Here is a 20,619-nt window from a genome sequence, read left to right as displayed (position 1 = left end):
CAAGTTCAGTAGAAATGCTTTATTAGGAAAGGTGTTTCATGAAGTGAATGGGTTGGGAGTTCCAGTACAAGGCACCCTGCTGTGATTGGGAAGTTCAGGCATAAGAGGAAGGTGTCTCCTATAGTCCAGGTGTAGATAGCAGCTCACAAACCTTCATTTGTCACTGCATCGCTTCACTGGGTGTGCCTGTGGGAGACCTTGGGGGTGGCTGGCCCTAGAACAAAGAAAGGGGTTCTGTAGAAAGTGTTTCCGGCCACCATGAAGGAGGGGTTGTTAAGGATGTGGGAATAGTTAACATTCCATTCCTGTAGAGCCAGGCTGCCTGAATTGATTCCATTTAGACCTCCATTCCTACTGTATATCAGGGTAAGTGTGGGCCTAGTTGGGTGAATTAGTCAAAAAAAGGCCAAGAATAAACCCAGTACTTGGTGTCCAATGCTCAACCCATAGGGTGTGTTCTCCCAGGCACACTTCCTGCTGGAGCAAACTTTTACCAAGCCTCTAGGCTTCTAGCTCTTCCTACAGCAAAGGGCTCCTTTAACAGGAAAATCTTCCTACAACAGGTAGCTAGGGTATGCCTTTCATGTGTGCGATTCTAACCTAAAGTTGTGTTTACCACTGGTTTTGCTAGTTAAGCATCAAATGCTTTACAGTAGAATTCAGGCAGAGGTTCTCCAATCTTTGTTCTTCAGGAAAGGAGGCTTCTGAAGGTTGTTAGCATCTGTCTGTTTCTTGGGGACTACACTTACCTGGAAGCTATGGTGGTTTGATGTCAGGTGAGCATGGAGTAGTGCAGCCACTTCATCCTGTTCAGCCTCCAGCGCAATGGCCAGGGCACTTGTTCCCTCCTGAGAAATAATAGGCCATTAGGTCCCTGGGCTACAGTGCAACACAACACCACTACTCTAGGCCCTACTAGTGAGTAGCTCACATTGTCTAAGATGGTTAGGTCACAGCTTGGTTGGGCCAACAGCAACTGAACTGTATCAAGGCGTCCATACTCGCTGGCACACATCAGTGCTGTAGCCCCATCGGCATCCTGTACATTAACATCAGCCCCACATTCCAGTAGGGCAGCCACCATGTCCTGATGGCCGTGGCTGATGGCCAGCATGAGGGCTGTCTGTCCAGTCTGGAAAAAGAGGTCTGAGGGTTTGAAAGTAGAAAATGACACCACCTTACCCACCCATTGTGAGTGGTAGTGTACTATGCACCTGGCTAGCCTTGGCATTGACATCACCCGTGCCAAAAAGTCTCTTGACCACAGCCATGTCTTCTTCCTCCTGCCCTACAGAAGTGAGTGCAGCCAACATGAGTGCAGAATAGCCGGCTCTATTCTGATGATTGACATCACAGACCCCTGGGAAGAAGAAAGAGATCACTTCATACAAGCCTCAAATGCTGATTGGTTGGGGAGAGGGGGACAGGGTTTAGTCTCCTGCATCACAGATGGAATGAGCATCTGTTGCCAGCCATCTTTTAAAACAGCATCTTGGCCAGGCAGTGGTGGTGCACGCCTTTAATCCCAGCACTCAGGAGGCAGAGCCAGGTGGATCTCTGTGAGTTCAAAGCCAGCCTGGGCTACCAAGTGGGTTCCAGGAAAGGCACAAAGCTACACAAGCCCTGTCTCGAAAAAACAAAGAAAGAAAGAAAGTAAAGAAACAGCTTCTCATATAGCCTAGGCTGGCCACAGACAAGGATGGGTCATGAACTTATAGTGCTGCCTCCATTTCGCCAGCACTGAAACTCCTGGGCAAAAACTCCACTAGCTAAGCTACACCTCTATTTCCTCAGCCAATTTCGTATGTGCACTTGTGTGATTGGCAGACAGTAAGGCCTTGCAGTCTGTCAACCACCCACAGCCCCAGAGATACAGACATAAGCGGGGGCTTACATGGGCACTGGATATCCGAACTCCTGTACTCTTGCAATGCAGGTATTCTTTCCTGTGTTCCTCTTGTTTTTATTTGCTAATAGTCTCTGCTCCCGTGCACTCAATAGCTGTTCACTCACAAATGCTTTACAAGAGTAAGGACATAGACTTTTAAACTGGAGAATTTGCTGGGTGTATAATCACAGCACTTAAAAGATAGGAGCCAGGCGGTGTAGGCACACGCCTTTAATCCCAGCACTTGGGAGGCAGAGGCAGACAAATCTCTGTGAGTTCAAGGCCAGCCTGCTCTACCAAGTGAGTTACAGGAAAGGCTCAAAGCTACACAGAGAAACCCTGTCTGGGGGGGGGGGGGGGGCAGTGGTGGCACACACCTTTAATCCCAGCACTCAGGAGGCAGAGCCAGGCGATCTCTGTGAGTTTGAGGCCAGCCTGGTCTACAGAGTGAGTTCCAGGATAGGCTCCAAAAGCTACAAACAGAAACCCTCTCTCAAAAAAAACAAAAAAAAAAGAGAGACAGGAGGATGGCCACAAGTTCAAAGCCAGCCTGAGCAACATAGTTCCAGGCCTATACAGTGAGCCTTGTCTCAAAAAACAAGAATTTTTAAAAAATTTATTGGCCAGGTAGTGGTGGCGTGCACAACTTTAATCCCAGCACTCACAAAGCTGAGGCAGGCAGATCTGAGTTTTAGGCCAGCCTGGTCTACAGAGCAAGTTCCAGAATAGCCAGAGCTCTACAGTGAGACCCTGCCTCAAAACAAAAATAATTTTTTTTTTTACTGTGTGTCATGCTGATGTGAAGGTGAAATGGGACTAGCAACTGAGCAATCAGGATTGAAGGTCCCAACAAAGAAAATAATTAAGTTAGTAACAGGATAGTGGTTAGTCTATGGCTCACTGTCCTATGTTGTTTAATAGACAATGAAATTGTTGCCTTGAGCCCGTACCCACTAGATTTGATGAAATTACCATGTCCAGGTGTGTGTATTTGCTTCAGTGAGGGGATAAGATGAGGCAGGGTTGAACAAGCAGAAGGCAAGTGAACAGTAGTTCAACAGCTTGGTGGTAGTGAGAAACCTAAGCAGTGAATAACCCCCCACCCCTTGAGGATAGACAGTGGAAGCCAAGAACTCAGGAAGCAGTCAGGCATGGTGACACATGCTTTTAATCCCAGCAGAAACAAGTGGATCTTTTTTGAGTTCCAGGACAGCCAGAGCTACCTGTCTCAGGGGGGGGAAAAAAAGTGCCAGGCCAGGAGATTGAGGAATACAATATACCCAGGGAGGGGGTTGCTAAAGTGAGGTCTCTGATCTCAAAGCTGGGTGTTACTGGGGGTGGGGGGTGGGAGTTGATTCAGGACAGCTGAAGATACAGTGAGGCCAAAAGGTCTTTGTACCCCTGGGAGATGGGCAAGAAGGTCACAAATTTGAGTCCAGGCAAGGGCTACATAGCAAGGCCTCAGGTCTAGATATTCAGAGGTTAGAGCACTAACTGCCAGCCTGAGGACCTGTCCCCTAGCACCCTCATAACGTTAAGCGCCATGGCACATGTCTGTAACCCCCAAGGCTGCTAGGGAGATGGAAACAGGTGGGACTTGCTGGCCAAACAGCTCCAGGTTCAATGGGAAGTTGTTTCAGAAAACAAAGTAGGGAGTCATAGCGGAAAACACCCAGTGTTGATTTCTGGCCAAGTAAACAGCAATCCACCCACCCTCTGCCACTCAGCATTTTTCTGTGCCCCTCAACAACCCCAGCCTTCACCCAACCTGGCCCTCTTCTCCACAACCCAATTCCCTGACCTGTATCCAGTAGCAGGCTGGAAATGGCCAGATTTCCATGAGACACGCTGTAATGCAGGGCCGTGTTTCCATTGCCATCTGCCAGGTTCACCACATGAGCCAGCAGCTCAGGCCCCAGGCTCTTCACCCCTCGAAGCACCTCTGCCACAGGCTCAGCCTGCGAGCGCTTTTGGCTGGACACTCGAAACCATTCCTGGGCCACAAGGCGTGCGGCACTCTGGCAGGACAGGGCCAAAAAAGGCATCAATGCAAATACAAAATGAGAGGAGCCAAAATTATGTGTGTGGAAGCCCCCTTTGGTGATCCTGGCAAGCAAGCAAGGCCAATTTCTAAGTAAAGAGAGCTTGAACCACACCCTCTTAAAAAAGGAAGTACAGTCAGGTTCCTAGGCTCAAAAAATAAGACTACGTTATAGGAAAATAGAGGACCAAGAGTGAGTGTGGCAGTGAGTACCCACTTGTTCTTTCAGTGTCATGGAATGGGCCTGGGGCTGTGGGTGAGCAGGCCAAGAAAAGGTCAGAGCTCTATCCTAGGGGCTACTATCTCTTTAGAGCTTAGGATCAAGGAAGGTCTCTAGTAAGGGAGAGTACCAAACTTAGTACTCCTGCTCTAGGAAACCCTGCTCTCTTAACTAAGAGGATGTAAGGGAGGAGACATAGGACCCACACTCACGCCGTCTCTGGTGACTCCACGAGACCTGATCAGCTGCCGATTCAGAGCAATGCATGCCTCCCTCAAACGCGGGCTCAGTTCACACCTGCCAGGGAGGTCAATCTATACTCAGGATCCTGGGCAACGATGACCAGGAAATAAAGTTTCTGCACTGCAGACCTTTGGAGAACGCTCACCTCCCTTCTGTCTCTGCCTTCAGCTCTAGCTGTGCCTCACATTCAGAGTCCCCAGCGTCTTGGTCGTTGGGGGGGCCAGGAGTTCCAGCATCAGATCCCCCACTATCATCTCCTGACACGGAAGAGCTACTCCTGGGGAGTTCAGCAACACCATCTTCACTGTCACTGTCGCTGGCATCCTCGCTGGAGGAGCTCTCATACCTGGGAACAGGATGGGAGGTGTCTGCTGAGCCTCCCCTGTGGGCTCATTCAAGAGGATTGTGAGGGGAGAGTGGCCTTTTAAAGAGGAAACTGGACTGCAAAGCCAGACTATGAGCAGAGGGGCAGAGCTGGGATTAATAGCCTGTGTCCCTGTGGCTGTTATCAGGAAAGGGTTTGTGCTCACTCTCCGTTGAGGACCCCAACGAACTGCAGGCTCTTGGGTCCCTGACTGGATTGGGCACCTGGAGTACCGTCTTTTTTCTTCATGATGGATTTGAGGATGCCTGGCAGGGAATTACATAAGGGCACTGAGTTTTGACTTCAGCCACCTGGCAGGCCAGGGTTCAACCAGGAGTGGAAACTCACCAGCAGGGGCTACCTCCTTGTCTCCAGCCATGGGTCTGGGCTGGTTCTCCACTGGGAGCTCGGTCTGCGTGGTCTTCTCAGTGCAACCCAATTCGGTCTGGGTGGCCACCTCACGAGATTGAGGCCTGGCCATTGCAGCCTCGTGGGCCTCCTTCAGCTCCCTCAACTGGCCCCGCAGGAGTTCGCTCACTCCACGCTGATGCTCCAAGCTCGTGTGGAGCAGCTCCAGCTCACGCTCTGCAGCCTCGGGCAGCCCCAGCAGCGCCTCGGTCACCCACGTGTCCACCTCAACGGTGTGAGGGGCCACCTCCACTCCAGCCTCCCTAGTATCAGGTACTGCCTGGGCATCTGCCTCTCGGGTCTCGGGCACGACTTCGGTGCCCGCCTCCCGAGTCTGGGGTTCCCCATCGGGTGTCCCAGACGCCGGGTCGAGGACCTGCAGCGCGCCTTCGCTGCGCCTGGCAGCCAACCCGTCGGGATCGTCAGCCCCAGGGCTGGCCCTGGAGCGGACTCCGCGATCGGAGGTGGCCAAACGTTCAGTGAGGCGGCGAAGCTGGGAGAGTTTGTCTGGGCGCGCTTCAAAGGCCTCCGCTTCTTGCTCCGGCTGCACGCGCCCGGCCAGTAGCCGCGCCTTCTCGGCGCGCAGCGCGCGCACCTGCTCTTGCAGCTTGGGCAGAGCGCGCGCCTGGTCCTCGAGTTCGCGCAGGCGCCGCAGCGCCACGGCCATCTGCTCTCTCACCAGCTGCAGCTGGGCAGGGCCGGGTGAAGCAAGGGCGGGATTGGGGGCAGGGCTGCTGCGGCCCGATCCGCGCGGGCTACGCGTGACCGCACGGACCGGGCTGAGCGCGCGCTCCCCGGCCTGCGCCTGAGCCTGCTCTAGTCGTCGGCTGGTCTCCAGGAGCGTGTGCTCCACGCGCGGGTTGCGCGAGAAGGAACGCGGCGACAGCGGAGGTAGCAAGAGTCCCGGGAACGCCCCGGGAGAGAGTGCGCCCGACGCTCCGCCGTCGTCACTGGCCAGGGATTCACTGGAAGTCCAAGCCCCTGGGCTCCGCGCCCCGGCAAGGCCCGTCCGGGGCGCCCGCGGGCGTCGAGTGTGAGGGGGTCCTGGGGCTCGGCGGGAGGCAGGACCGCGCTCGAGTTCCTCCACATACTTGAGGAAGTCCAGGTCTAGGTGGAAGCCATAGGGCGTCTCCACCGAGTAGGGAGAGCTAGGGCTGCGAGCACTCCCAGTGGAGCCTGGGTAGAGGCGAGGGCCGCCCAGGTCTGTGGTGTAACAAGGATGTGGAGAGGAAAGAGGGTGTCAAACCAAGAAGCACCCAAAGAGAATGAACAAATGTGTTCCCCGCCCCTTTGCCCCTGTTATTGGTTATTTGCCCCTGTACATTGGTTATGAGCAATATCTGCACACAAATGGGCATGCAATCATGTTTCTTGAGCACCCACTAAGTGCCAAACACAAACTTGGGACATTATAGTAAGACAATATCCGAGCCCTCCTGTTAGCCATAAATAGACACAATCATTTCAAATGACTTTCAAGACAATAATACATGGTGAAATACAGAGCCACTGCAGGAGCCAACTTTGGCTCTCATGTCAGGAAAGATTTCCTGTGGTGGGAACTTAAAAGGGATTGAGCCCTTCATAACAAGGAGGAAGCAGCTGCAAGGGCAGAAGGTTCCAAGAAGAAAAAAGGCCCATGGAAGACACGGGAAGGGAGGGGTGCTGTAAGAGTGACAGTCCAATGGAAGTCAGGTGTCTCCAGGATGGTGAAAGGAGGAAGGGAGAGACGAGCTAAAGGATAGGCAGAGGGCACACTGTGGGGGTCCTCTAGGCCATCACGGGGAGTGGACATTATTTATGGGAGTGGAGGTGCCATGAATGGGTTTTAAATAAAGCCATGACATTGGCTAATAGGCTTTTAGGAAAGGCCATGTGGCCACCATGTTAATAAAAATAAAAAGGAACTGCTGAGTTATGTCCATATATACACACAATCACCCAATGTGGATCTGTGTAAACACATATACCTCATTTTGTACACTCACCAGGCAGGTTCTGATTCAGGACGAACTTGGCCATATTTCTTAGAGTAGCCACCAGACAGCCTGAAAAAGGCCCCCAGAGAAGTAAGTGTGAAACCCCAGTCCTGTCCCTTGGTCTGAACCTGATGTTTGCTCCACCACCATTGAAACTTTGAGAAACAGGCCCAAGAGCATTTTTCCACCTCACCCATCCCCAGGCTCTCTCCTCCTCCCTTCAGGAACCTTGGAAATGCTAATGCTACAGATGGGACCCAAGACTTTTTTCATTCTACATAAGTATCTCTTACCACTTTTGCTTTGAGACAAGGTCTTGCTATGTGGCTAAGGCTAGCCTCAAAATCATAATACTGCCTCAACCTCCCAAGTTCTGGGATGACAATTGTGTGCCACCATGTTTAGCTGAAATTTGAAGTGAATGAAGTAGGAACACCCAAGTTGCAAACCTGGGAAAAGGAAGCAAGACAGACATCAAGCAGAGAAAAATAAGAAAGTGGAAGTATTTCAGACAGAAATCTCAGTACCTTACTTAGGAAACTGAGACTAGAGGATCCCAAGTACAAGCCAAGCATAATGGTGCATGCCTTTAATCCCATCACTTGGCAGGTGGATCTCTTTGAGTTTGAGGCCAGCCTAGGGTCTACAAAGTGAGTTCCAGGACAGCCAGAGCTACATAATGTGACCCTGTCTTTAAGGGGGCAGGAGGGAGTACAAGATTAGCCTAGACAACACCCTAGACAGATGTTATCTGTCTAGACAGATCCTGTCTCAAAAAGTGAAAACAGAGCTGAGGATATAGTTCAATGGCCAAATGCTCGCTTAGCATTCTCCAGGTACTAGGTTCAATCCTCAGTAACACATACTCACACACACACACACACACACACACACACACACACACACACACACACACACTCCTTGCATTTTTCTTAGAGAAATGGTAAGATTTAAGTGAGCATTGGAAATTTAAGCAAGGTTACTTGCAAAACTCTTCTATAAATGATAGATGGAAAGTATAAGTCTAGATAGCTCAATGATGCAACTGAGGAAAGCCTGTCTCTCTGGAATGTCTCTAGTACGATGCTACAAGGCTCTGTTCTTGACTTATGGGGCTTTATAATGGAAATGCAAGCATCTAAGGAAACAAAGCTATGATTATCCATGAGTTCAGGGAGTATGAATCTTCAAATGACACAATGGAGGCTAAGTAGGTAAGGGTCTGGAAGCAAAGATGTGACTCAGTGGCACTTGCCTAGCATACACAAGGACATGAATTTGATTGGAGCAGCACCAATAAAATGAATGAATGAATGAACGAACGAACAAACAAACGAATGAATGAATCCTGGGCTGGAGATGTATTTCTCTAGGTAGAAAACTTATTTAGCATAAATGAAACCCTGGGTTACTGACTAGTGATGCAAACCTGTCACGACAACACTTAGGAGGTAGACACAGGAGAATCAGGAGTTCAGGTCATCCTCAGTTACATAGAGCCTGAGGCCAGCCTGGAATACATGAGACCCTATCTCAGAAAAGTGGGTTAGAGAGAGATATCTCAGCAGTTCAGAGCACTTGCTATTCTTGCAACTGACAGAGATTCAGAACCCAGCACTGGAGAGCTTACAACCTCCTGTAATTCCAGTTTCAGGGGATCCAACAGTCTTCTGGCCACTGAGGACACTTGTATACTCTTGGTCCACATAGGAACACTCAGGTACTTACACATATAACAAAAACTGTTTAAGGGAAGAAAGAAAGGGGCTGAAGAGTTAAGAATGATTGTTACTCTTCCAGAGGACCTAAGTTTGGTTCCCAACACTCACATGGTGGCTCACAATTTCCTATAACTCCAGTTCTGGTGGATCCAATGCCCTCTTCTAGCCTCCTCAGGCATCAGGCACATATGTGGACTACACACATAAATATAGGCAAACACTCATATGCATAAAATAAAATTTTGAGGAAGGGAGCAACGAAGAAGAAAAGGAAAGGAAAGAAAGCCAGGCATGGTGGTACACACTGGAATACTTCCACTCAGGAGGCTAAAATAACAAGACCATGAAATCAGTCTGGGCTACAAGCAAGGCTGAGGCCAGCCTAAGCTGAAAAATACTGAAAAACTACATCAGAAAGAGGAAAAGTGGATAGAGTGAGAAGAAAGAATCAAATCACATGTAATGGGATAGTTAATAAGATCAAACATTAAATCCAGAACTTTAATCCCAGAACCCAGAAGCAGAAGCAGGAAGATATCTGTGAGTTCTAGAACAACCAGAGCTACTTAGAGAGACCCTGTCTCAGGGGGGTGGGGAGGAACAGCTTAGGATGGAGACAGGGTGTGGCTTCAAGGCACTGCACTGGCCTCAAACACAGAAGGACCTGGGCTCAATCCTCAGCGCGCGCGCGCGCGCGCACACACACACACACACACACACACACACACACACACACACACACACACGGACAAGGGAATGATGGGATGATGGGACTTCAGGGAACACACATGAAAAGCCTCCAGAGAGCCAGAAAGTGGCTCAAATTGACTGCCTACTGAATACTCTCCCTAATAAACCCCCATAGAATTCTGCAACATAAATTACTGTTCACATTTTACAGAGCAGATGATTGGGTCTCTTTGAGTTCCAGGCCAGCCTGGTCTACAGAGCTAGTTCAGGACAGCCAAGGCCACACAAGACAAACCCTGTCTTTGCAAACAAACAAACAAAAAAAGGCAAGAAGACATTTTACAGAGCAATTAAGTCCACTGCCAATGGGAAAACCTTTCAGATAAGGCTCTGTCCACCTTCTGGGGACCCCGTCCTTGTAGTGCCAAGTCAAGCTCTAGTCTGAGAAGCTTTTCACCAGGTAGACCCAACCCACCTTCTGGCTTACCATCCCTCTGCTCCAAGCAACTAAGAACCCAGCCACTCTTTCCCGCTTCTACGATTCTGGAGGGTCACTGAGTGCCAAACATTACTGGCTATTCAGCACCCATCAGCATGCCTAACACATCCCCCTCTCCACTGCTTCAAGGGTCCCTTTCTGCTCTCTGAGTCCCCTCTCCCCATCCTCCTCATCCAACCTGAGGCTCCGAAGTCTCCCTCCCTATCCCAAGCAGCTGTTTCCTGTCCCCTAACACCGGCTGCAAGGGGCAGGCCGGCAGGTCACCATGGAGGACAGCCAGTGCCTTTCACGGCTTGTTTTCAGGAAATTGCCAGGGAAGAACTTGGTTTTGGAAAAAGCCTGGACCAGGGCTCAAGGGTCTGAAACTGCCTCTCACACAGTTGGAGTGTGATTCTGTACGGTACGGTCTGTCCCCTCCACCAGTTACCTGAACATATCAAAATCCAAAGCTATGGGACAGAGAAAATAGCTGCAGGTCATTTCTAAGACCCAGACCAGCTGGAACAGCCAGGTCCAGAGGCTGTACTGAGATGTAGGGTTGTAACACGAATCTTAAAGGATCTTGTTAATAAAAACAAACCCAGGGGCTTGGGGATTTAGCTCAGTGGTAGAGCGCTTGCAGGCCCTGGGTTCGGTCCTCAGCTCAAAAAAAAAAAAAAAACCCGCGGTGCCAGGTATTGGGGTGAACGCTGAGAGATCAGAACAAGCCACATCCAACCTCACCTTGCCAATTTCTCAGCTGATCTTGTTTCCTCAAACTGGAAACCTCTGAGTCCTCATCCGAATGGATCTCTGCTGAACTGCTGCTAAAAACCCAAAAGCTTAAAAACCTAAAAAGCCTCTAGTTCCTTTGTCCTCATGCCTTATATACCGTTCTGTGTCCAGCCATCACTTCCTGGGATTAAAGGCATGTGTCTTTCCCAAGCAAGACATGAGATCTCAAGTGCTGGGATTAAAGATGTGTGCCACCATGCCTGGCTTCTATGTCTGTCTAGTGGTTGTTCTGTTCTCTGGCCCCAAATAAGTTTATTAGGGTGCACAATATATCAACCACATAGGGTGGGCATTAGTAGGAGGGGTAAATAACAGTAAGATTATTGATGATTCTTTTCAATTTGGGTTTTTTTTTCAGACTTTTTAAAATTTGTGTCTGTGTGTCTATGTTTGAGTATTTGCCCATGAAGGCCAAAAGCTATAGATACCCTGGAGCTGGAGTCACAGGTATGAGTAGTACTCACTCTTAACCACCGAGCCATCTCCCCAACCCACTTGTTTTTGGTTTGGTTTGGTTTGGTTTGGTTTGGTTTGGTTTGGTTTTTGAAGACAGGATCTCAGGAAGCCGAGGCTGGCTTCCAACTCCCTAGGTAGTTGAGGGTGACTGTGAACTCCACCCTCCTACCTCTACCTCCTGAGTGCTGGGATGTGCTTTACCACACCTGGGTTGTGCAATCCTGGAGATGGAACACAAGACTCCATGCATGCTAAGCAAACACTCTCATAACTGAGCCACAGCCACAGCCTCATTTCTTTCCTTTTTTCCCTCAGCTTCTAAGTAAGTAGCTTGTGCACATCAGCTTGAGCCTTCTACAGTTGGTCTTCATATTATCACTAACCCCTACCCACTGTACAGATGGAGAAACAGAGGCACAGAGAGCAATTAAGCTATATATGCATGGGCAGAAGCAGGGTTGAATGCTTGTAGCTTGTTCAGATCCCTGTATTGGCCACTATGCTTGACTTTCTTGTTTTATTTATTTTTACACTGGTTTTTCAGAGGACAGGTCACATGCACGCCTCAACACACATATGAAGGCTGGAGAGCAACTATAAGAGGTAGCTCTCTTGACCATGTGGGTCCTGAGGGACTAACTCAGACTTACTGGCAAGTGTCATCTCACCAACCCATTTCATTTCTTGTTTGTTTTGGAAGTTTTCGGGTTTTGTGGTTGCTAGGGGTTTTGGACTTTTTTGTTCTATTTTGTTTGTGTTTGAGACAAGGTCTCACTATGTAGCTAGACCAGGCTGGCCTTGAACTCACAGAGCTTGTCCTGTCCCTTCTGAGTACTGCCCTGTTTGTTTTTTGTTTATTTTATGTATTTATTTAAGACAGGGTCTTACTATGCAGTACTAGCTGACCTGGAACTTGCTATGTAAACCAGGATGGCCTCAAACTAACAGAGTCTCCTGCCTGTGCTTCTGGAGTGCTAGGGATTTCAAGCATGTACCACCACCACTCTTGGGGGCCTGTATTTATGTATGTATTTATTTATTTATGTATGTATTACGACTCCAACTTTTCTTTTTTTTTTTTTTTTTTTTTTGGTTTTTCGAGACAGGGTTTCTCTGTGTAGCTTTGCGCCTTTCCCGGAACTCACTTGGTAGCCCAGGCTGGCCTCGAACTCACAGAGATCCACCTGCCTCTGCCTCCCGAGTGCTGGGATTAAAGGCATGCGCCACCACCGCCCGGCTGACTCCAACTTTTCATGCTTCAGCCTCCCACATGCTGGGATTTCAGGCATGCACCGCCACACCCAAAGGAATGTCCTTTTTTTTTTTTTCTTTCTCATTCCCTCCTGGCCCCTAACCCCTCCAATCCCTCCTTCCTGTGCTGAGGATGAAACTGGAGTCTCAAACATGTTAAGTGAGTTCTCTACCACTGAGCTACACCACTAGCCCTTTTCGCCTTAATTACATTTTATTTATTTTATGTGGGAGGTGGGTGGGTCCAAACATGCCACGGGGTGAGAGTGGAGGTCAGAGGGCAACTTTGTGGAGTTACTTCTCTCCTTCTCCCAGGGATGCAACTCAGGAATGTCAGGGATGGCATCAAGCACCTTTACTGGCCAATCCATCTTGCTGATCCCTAAACCCCTTTACTAAGTTGCCCGTGCAGGCCTTGAACTCATTCTGTAGCTCCCAGGCAGGCTTTCAACTTTCAATCCTCCTATGTCAACCTCTCCCGTAACTGGGGTTATAGGCAATTTTGGAAGGATTCCCCTCCTCTCTCCTCCCCTCCCTCCCCTTCCCTCCCCTCCCCAGAAATTGCAGGGAACCTGGGCCACTTATCACTCACCCTCCCAGCCAGCATCAGTAGGGCCCAGCATGGGTCCTTGATTGGAAAGTAGGGACTGTGGTGGAGCAAGCCCACACCTAGACTGCTCCACAAGCCAATGTCTCCTAAAGGGGGGCGTGTAGCTGTCCTCTTCTCTCCCACACTGCTTGGCTGTCAAAGCTAAATCCAGATCCCCGCCTGAGACCCCTTCATTAGGCTGTCAGAGCTGAAGCCACACACCCCCACACCCGCCCCTGGAGCTATTTCGGGACACTGAGCTGTATCCGGAAACCTGAAGGATGGGGGACAAAGCACTCAGTGCGCACCGAGGTCCTGAAGAGGGTATATCTTCCTGACCTAAAGCCCTAGATGGTGGCACCCTTAACGTTGGGATTGGATTCTCAGATTCATGACATGTTGGGGGGTTAGATGATGGAAGGACTGGGGGTCCTTGGTTCATCACACACACCCCTCCCCAAACATACACAACCAGGTCAGCTTCGAAAAGACAGGGCAGTTTCCTACAGGAAAAGCCGCTGGGCGGTTCCATCCGTTACTATTGTCTATGGGTCCGGGGGGCCATCCGTCCCTCCCTCCAACACTGTTTCCGTATCACCCGCCCCCTCCACCCCCCTGCAAGAAGCCCATCCCGAAAGAACCAGTCGCAGGTCCCCAAGCCAACTCTGGGGAAGGAAGGGTCCATTAGGCATCTGGGAGATTACAGTACGCACAAGCTCCCCGGTTCGGTCCTGGACGGCTATAAGGCGGAGATCTGCTCAATCTAGCGCTCCCCTCCTGGCTTGGCTAACCCAACTGGGGCTCCCAGTGTCAGAAGAGTCACCTTACAGGACAGTGTGTCCACCCCGTCGCAGCGCACAGAGCCCATAGAAGGGGCTGAATGAACCGCGCCCCTCCCGGACACTTGTGTCCTCAGTTTCCCCTAGGGTCCCCCTGGGTGTCCCGGCAAGTTTGGACTTTACCTGAATGCGAAGCCCCGGCCGCGCCCGCACTGCACCCGGGCCCGCACCCTCGAAGCTCGGGACCGGTTATCAAGGCTTTTGCCCCTAACTGATGGCCATTTCAGCCAACCAGAACTTGAATCTGACAGAACTATCCAATAGTAAGGCTGAGTGGGCGGGGACGGGGTGGAGACGAGCCCAGGGCGGTGCCTACAGTAGCGATCTGGAGAGATGATAGCTGTGGAGTTGCATGCTTCTCCAGCCACAGCTGAATCCTGCCTGGTCCATGACTTAAGAAGGTGGTGTTTCATTCACAGGACACTAGGGGGCAGGCTACAGGAGGAATCTAAGCAAACTATTCCAGTGGGATTTATGTGATTTTAATTCCTAGGGTCTGGTTTAAGTCCTAAGACCCTGGATCTTGCCCTCCGCAGGACCTTTGCACATATTGTGCCACTTCCCAGAAATATTCTCTGCATGCGATACTTTTCCCTACTTCCAGGTGCTCAATCTATGTGTACCTGTAAATCTATGTATCCACCTACCTATCTATCTATCTATCTCTACCTACCTACTATGGTAATGAGTATTTAATCTAGTATGTATGCATGCTAGACAACTGCTCTACCACATGCTAGACAAGTGCTCTAGAACTGGGTTATATATTCCCAGCAGAGCAGACATTTATTAAATACCTATAGATAGGTGATTGATAGGTAGATGATAGATAAATAGATAAAAAAAATTGTCACAGCAATGAATTAAAACTATATTTAAGGCCAGTGAGATGGCTCAGCATGTAAAGGTGCTTGCTGCATCCGGGCGGTGGTGGTGCATGCCTTTAATCCCAGCACTCGGGAGGCAGAGGCAGGTGGATCTCTGTGAGTTCGAAGCCAGCCTGGGCTACAGTGTGAGTTCCAGGACAGGCTCCAAAACTACACAGAGAAACCCTGTCTCGAAAAAAAAAAATAAATGAAAAATAAAAGGTGCTTGCTGCCAAACCTGACTATCTGAGTTTGATCCCTGGGACCAAGTAATGGAGAGAATCAACTCCCACAAGTTGTCTTCAGACATTCAAATTGTGCCATGCATCTATCCACATGAATTCATACACAATAAATTAATAAAACGTTTTAAAAGTACATTTAACTCTAACCTATTTGGAGTATGTTATGATTGAAAGCTACTATAGATTTTGTTTCCTGTTAATGTAGTGTTGACTAATTGTGTGCCAGGCTAGTGAATCTCTTAGGGGGCAGGATCTCTGCTGTCCTGTGCCTTTCAAACCACGGCTCCTGTGAAGGGGTAATGGGTACTCTGTGGAAGAGAAAAAGAGATGCAGAGCCCTCATCTGCAATGAACCGAGAATTCAGGGTTTAGGGGAAAGGATCTGAAAAGCAGCTTTCAAGGTGACCCTTAAAGGAGGACCCTTAAAGGAGGATCCAGGCAAGGATAAGAAGTATAAAGCCCTCCTTAGGGACCTTGAACTGGGCATGTCAGCAAGAAATGAGTTGGTGGGAGAACAAGGGTTTTTGTTTGCTCCAGGTTTTGGGCAAGGGTTTGGGTTTGTTTATTTCAGTTTTTGTTGTTGTTGTTATACTTTTCTGGGTTTTTGTTTTGTTTTGTGCTTTGACTTTGTTGTTTTCAGGGATGACCTTGAACTTCTACTCCTTCCACTTCCACCTCCCAATTTTTGAAAACGAGGTCTCACTACAGTTTGAAAGATTTAATCTAGCAGTGCCAGCTGTGTCTGTGGTGGTACAAGCCTGTAATCCCAGCGTTTAGGAGACTGGAGACAGGAGGAGTTCAAAAGCAGCCTAAGCTACATGATTCTTCAGTCTTTCCCAGTTTCTTTGTTTTAATTACAAAACCTGTAACAGTGCTACAGTCAGATTGTACAGTAATATATTTATACAATTGTGTGTGTGTGTGTGTGTGTGTGTGTGTGTGTGTTGCTTTGTATGTGTGTAGTGTGAATATGTACATGATAGTCCATGTGGATGCTGGCAGGTCTTTTACCTTGAGGGCTCTCCGTTTTTACGTTTTTGAGATAGGGTCTGTCACTGAAGCTCTCCAGTTTGCCTAGCCTGACTGGCTAATGATCTTCAGGAACCCACCTGTCTCTGTCACCCTATTTTTTACCCTAAAGCTGGTGTTACAGCCACATGCCACTACACCTGGCTATATTCCCAAACCCTGGTTCTTACCATTTACAAAAAACTTGATTTATTTTCATTGGTTGATCAGCTGAAGAAATATGCCCAAGTTTGCCATGGAAATTCTGGAGTTGTAAAAATATTTTTATTGCATAATAAGTAGATCACATATCTAACATATACAAACCCTGGTACAGTCTCCAAAACCAAAACCAAAAATGTTTAACTGAAAAATGAAATGATGCGCCAAGTGGTGGTGGTGTACACCTTTAATCTCAGCTTTCAGGAGGCTGGCAGATCTCTGTAAGTTTGAGGCCAGCCTGGGCTACAGAGTGAGTTCCATGAAAGGCACCAAAGCTACACAAGAGAAACCCTGTCTTGAAAAAACAAAAGCAAAACAAAACAAAAAGATGCACAAGAGAAAAAGAGAGAGATGGAGAGACAGAGAGACAGAGACAGACAGAGACACAGATCAGTAAGACAAATGTGTAACTAAGGAGGAGGTTTTAACTTTTCAACCAGGGCCTTAACTTTTCAACAAGGGCGGTTTTGCTACTTAGGAACACTTTGAAATATTTAAAGACTTATTTCCCTCAATGGTGGATGGTAGAACACTGAGCCAATCCCCATTCCAAGAAACACTTGTGTGTGTGTGTGTGTGTGTGTGTGTGTGTGTGGTTGTTTTAGAGACACGGTCTCACTATGTAGCACAGGATGACTTAGAATGTGTGATGATTCTCCTGCCTAAGGCTTGGGAGAGCCTACGAATACCTTTAATTGTTGTGACTTGGGGAAGAGTATATTTTCTAGTCACTGTTCTATTGCCATAACAGGACACCACAACCAAGGCAATTCTTTTTTTTTTTTTTTTAAGCATTTAATTGGAGGCTTGCTTACAGTTTCAGAGGGTTAGTCCATGACAGGCATGGTACTCGAACAGTTTTATAGTCTGGTCCACAGGCAGCAGGAAGAGAGAGACACTGGGACTAGTCAGGGCTTTTGAAACCTCAAAGTTCACCTCCTCACCCAGTGGTGATACACCTCTGACAAGGCCACACCCCATAATCTTTCCCAGACAGTTCACCAAGTGGGGACTAAGCACACAGATTTATAAGCCTATGAGGGCCATTCTCATTCAAACTACCACAGTGTATTTTGGCCATTTAGTGAGTAGAACCCAGAGATGCAGAAAGACATTCTACATTGCACAAGGCAGCTCTCCCATAACCAAGAATAAACTAGCCAGAACTGGAACCATGCTGATCATTAGAAATCTAGCTGTGGGGGCTTGGGAGATGGCTCTGTGGAAAAAGTGCTTGTTGTGCAAGCACATGGACCTGAATTTGGATCCCCACATCAGGCATTGGGCAAGACACATTTATAATCCAAGTTCTGGGGAGCAGAGTCAAGAGGGTTCCTGGAAACAAGCTTAGCCAAATCAGCAGAGAGATGCTGTATCAAAAAATAAGTTGGAGAGCAATGAGGAAGACACTTGCTGTCTCTCTGCCCTTCCACCACAGTTTTGTGGTTTTTGTTTTTGTTATGAAAGAAACATAGCGGGCTGGAGAGATGGCTCAGAGGTTAAGAGCACTGACTGTTCTTCCAGAGGTTCTGAGTTCAATTCCCATGGTGGCTTACAACAATCTGTAATGAGATCTGGTGCCCTCTTCTGGCCTGCAGTCATACATGCTGTATACATAATAAATAAATAAATCTTTTTTTAAAAAAAAAAAAAAAAAAAGGAAAGAAAGAAACATAGCTATATTTTGAAACGCCAGGGAATTGTTTGGGTTTTTGTTTGTTTGTTTGTTTGTTTCTTTTTGTTATTGTTTTTGAGACAGGGTCTTACAATATATCCCTGGCTGTCCTAGAACTTGCTATATAGACCAGACTTGTCTCAAATTCACAGAGGCCTGCCTCTGCCTCCCAGGTGCTGGGATTGAAGACATGTGCCACCATTGTTGTGGAATATTATTTGAACTGTGTAAAGATGTGTTACAATTGTTTATTTTGTGGACTATTACTTTAACTATGTAAAAGTGTGTCACATTTGTTTATGCTGCATTTATTTATTATGTTAAAGATGTGTTGCTGTTTTACCTTGCTTGCCTAAGACACCTGATTGAGCTAATAAAAAATTGAACAGCCAATAGCTAGGCAGTATCAGGATAGGCAGAGCTGGAGGGCAGAGAGAAAAAATAGGAGGAGGAATATAGGTGAGAGAGAGAGAGACAGAGAGAGACAGAGAGAGACAGAGACAGAGAATGAGAAGAGAAAGAGGGGGGAAAGAGAGGGGAGATGCCCAGGGCCAGCCAGTCAGACAGCCACCAGTCAGATACAGAGTAGGACATACAGAATGAAAGGTAAAAATCCCCAAGGCATTTGTAGAGGAAGAGAAACAGATTAATTTAAGTTATAAGAGCTAGTGGGACAAGCATAAAATAAAGCCAGGCATTCGTAACTAATAAGAAGTCTCCATGTCCAAGAACTTAGTCCTACCTCAACTTGATATGCCATGCTTTATTGACACCCATGGGAGGCCTGCCCCTTTCTGAACAGAAACAGAGGAGGAGTCGGGAGGGAACGGGAGGAAAGGAGGGAAGGGAAACATTGGTCGGGACATAAAATAAATGAGAAAATTTAATTAAAAAAAAAAAAGAGTCTCCGTGTAATGATTTGGGAGCTGGTTGGTGACCCAAAAGAAAGCCTGTTACACACCATATTGGACTAAGAAATCTAGCTGTAAAGCAACTACTATTATTCCCACATCCCCTACAAAAAAACATCACATTGCTAGTTCCACAGAACAACTTCCTTGATGGTATCCCAAACTCAGCAGGTCCCTTACTCCCCAGGTGAGCAGTGTCGTGACTTGGAGGTGTTTTAGTTTGTATATATTTGGTTTTGATTGTTTTGTTTTTTAATTTTAGTTTGTTTCTTTAATGTTTAGAATTGCTGTTGGGTTTTGTTTGTTTCTACATTTATTTAATAGGAGCAGGGCACACACATGCCTTGATCAGAGATCAGAGGACAATTTATAGAAATTTCTTCTTTCTTTCTAGCATGTAGGTTCCAGGAATCGAACTTAGAAAAACAAGCTTGTCAGCCAGTGCCTTAACCTGCTAAGTCTCCTTGTCTACCCTGCCCTCATTTTGTTTCTGGGATAAGGTTTCATGTAGCCCAGGCTGGCATCCCACCTTAAACTCCTGACCCTCCTGTCTCCACCTCCTGGATGCTGGGATGGCAGTACCAAAATCATCCTTAGCTACATAATGAGTTAGAGGCTAGTCTGGGGCAACATGAAACCTTGTCTCAAAACACCAGCAAACAAAAATAAAACTTAGTACAAATTGTCTTAAACCGTCTGTTTGCGTGTGTGTGTGTGTGTGTGTGTGTGTGTGTGTGTGTGTGTGTGTGTGTGTGTGTTGTTATATGTATTCTCTCTCTCCATCTTCCCCCTCACCCACCCACCACCTGTTTCTTTCTTTTTGTGATTGGGTTTCATGTAACCCAGGCTGGCCTCAAACTTACCAAGATATCTCACCGATGCAGTCATTGTTCTGTTTCATAGCCTTTACAGCTGTGTATATATCTGTCAATTGTTCCTCTGCCTTGCCACCTTACATAGCACCTCCAGATGCTCTGTGAGCCAGTCCTTCCAGGTCAGTTCCAGCTTGATGGCTGCCTGAACAGACAAGTATAATGACATCAGTTGACATGCCAATATGGACAAAGGAAATTCTACAGGGCCCCACTGCTAAATGAAGAACTACAAGTGGCCAATGGCTGCTGAGAGAGGAAGAATCCATTTTCTCAAGGGATGAGCTCCTAAACAGGATGTCCAATCCCAAGTGGACAGCCATGGACACATATACATACAAACAATGATAAATAAACTTAGTGGGTTTATTTATATATAATATATTATATGTGTGTGTTATGTATATTCTAACTGCATAGGTATATACAAATCAATAATAATTAAAGAAAAGACCATGTATTTGGGAGAGGATATGAAAGGAGTTTAGGGGGAGGGACAGGTAGAAATGATGTAACTAGAGTGTTTATGTACAAAGTACTCAAAAAATTATTTAAAAAATGGACTAGAGACATGGCTTAGCTGGAATGGCACATGCCTGGCATGTGTGAAGTCCTGGGTTCAATCCCCCATTTTGTAAAAATTAAAAATATCCCAGCCTAGCAGATTGTTGGGAAACAGAACCTGGAGAAGGAACTTTGTGTAAAAGTGGGAAGCTGAGGATGTACCTCAATTGGTACAGTGCTGTTTCATGTGCAGAGAGCCCTGGCTTTAATCCTCAGCACCCCACAGAACCTAGTATAGTGGCACATGCCTTTCATCTCAGCAATTGGAGAGTAGAGGCAGGAGAATCAATTCTAG

General features: G+C 47.7%; 1 protein-coding gene across 3 annotated transcripts; it reads right to left on the bottom strand.

Moving 5' to 3' along the window:
- Positions 1 to 4: 4 nt before the first annotated feature.
- Kank3 (KN motif and ankyrin repeat domains 3) lies at positions 5 to 19,900 on the bottom strand. Of its 3 annotated transcripts, none has more exons than XM_016009096.3 (11): positions 19,752 to 19,900; positions 7,153 to 7,212; positions 5,105 to 6,367; positions 4,923 to 5,022; positions 4,538 to 4,738; positions 4,362 to 4,446; positions 3,690 to 3,906; positions 1,215 to 1,360; positions 932 to 1,132; positions 750 to 848; positions 5 to 214 (listed from the first exon to the last, which is right to left on the bottom strand). In XM_016009096.3, the coding sequence occupies exons 1-11, from the start codon at positions 19,774 to 19,776 to the stop codon at positions 161 to 163; spliced, it is 2,451 nt and encodes an 816-aa protein (XP_015864582.2). In that variant the 5' UTR covers positions 19,777 to 19,900; the 3' UTR covers positions 5 to 160. The 3 variants fall into 3 exon arrangements, 2 of the variants coding, with proteins under 2 accessions (XP_015864582.2, XP_006990917.2); XM_006990855.4 differs by lacking the exon at positions 19,752 to 19,900 and adding an exon at positions 14,086 to 14,184; XR_006067309.2 differs by lacking the exons at positions 932 to 1,132; positions 1,215 to 1,360 and having other exon boundaries at positions 19,752 to 19,897.
- Positions 19,901 to 20,619: the final 719 nt, after the last annotated feature.

Source organism: Peromyscus maniculatus, chromosome 22 (assembly GCF_049852395.1).
Source record: "Peromyscus maniculatus bairdii isolate BWxNUB_F1_BW_parent chromosome 22, HU_Pman_BW_mat_3.1, whole genome shotgun sequence".
Lineage (NCBI taxonomy): Eukaryota > Metazoa > Chordata > Mammalia > Rodentia > Cricetidae > Peromyscus > Peromyscus maniculatus.
The sequence above is the reverse complement of the archived record's forward strand: the minus strand, read 5'-3'. Positions and strand labels throughout refer to the sequence as shown.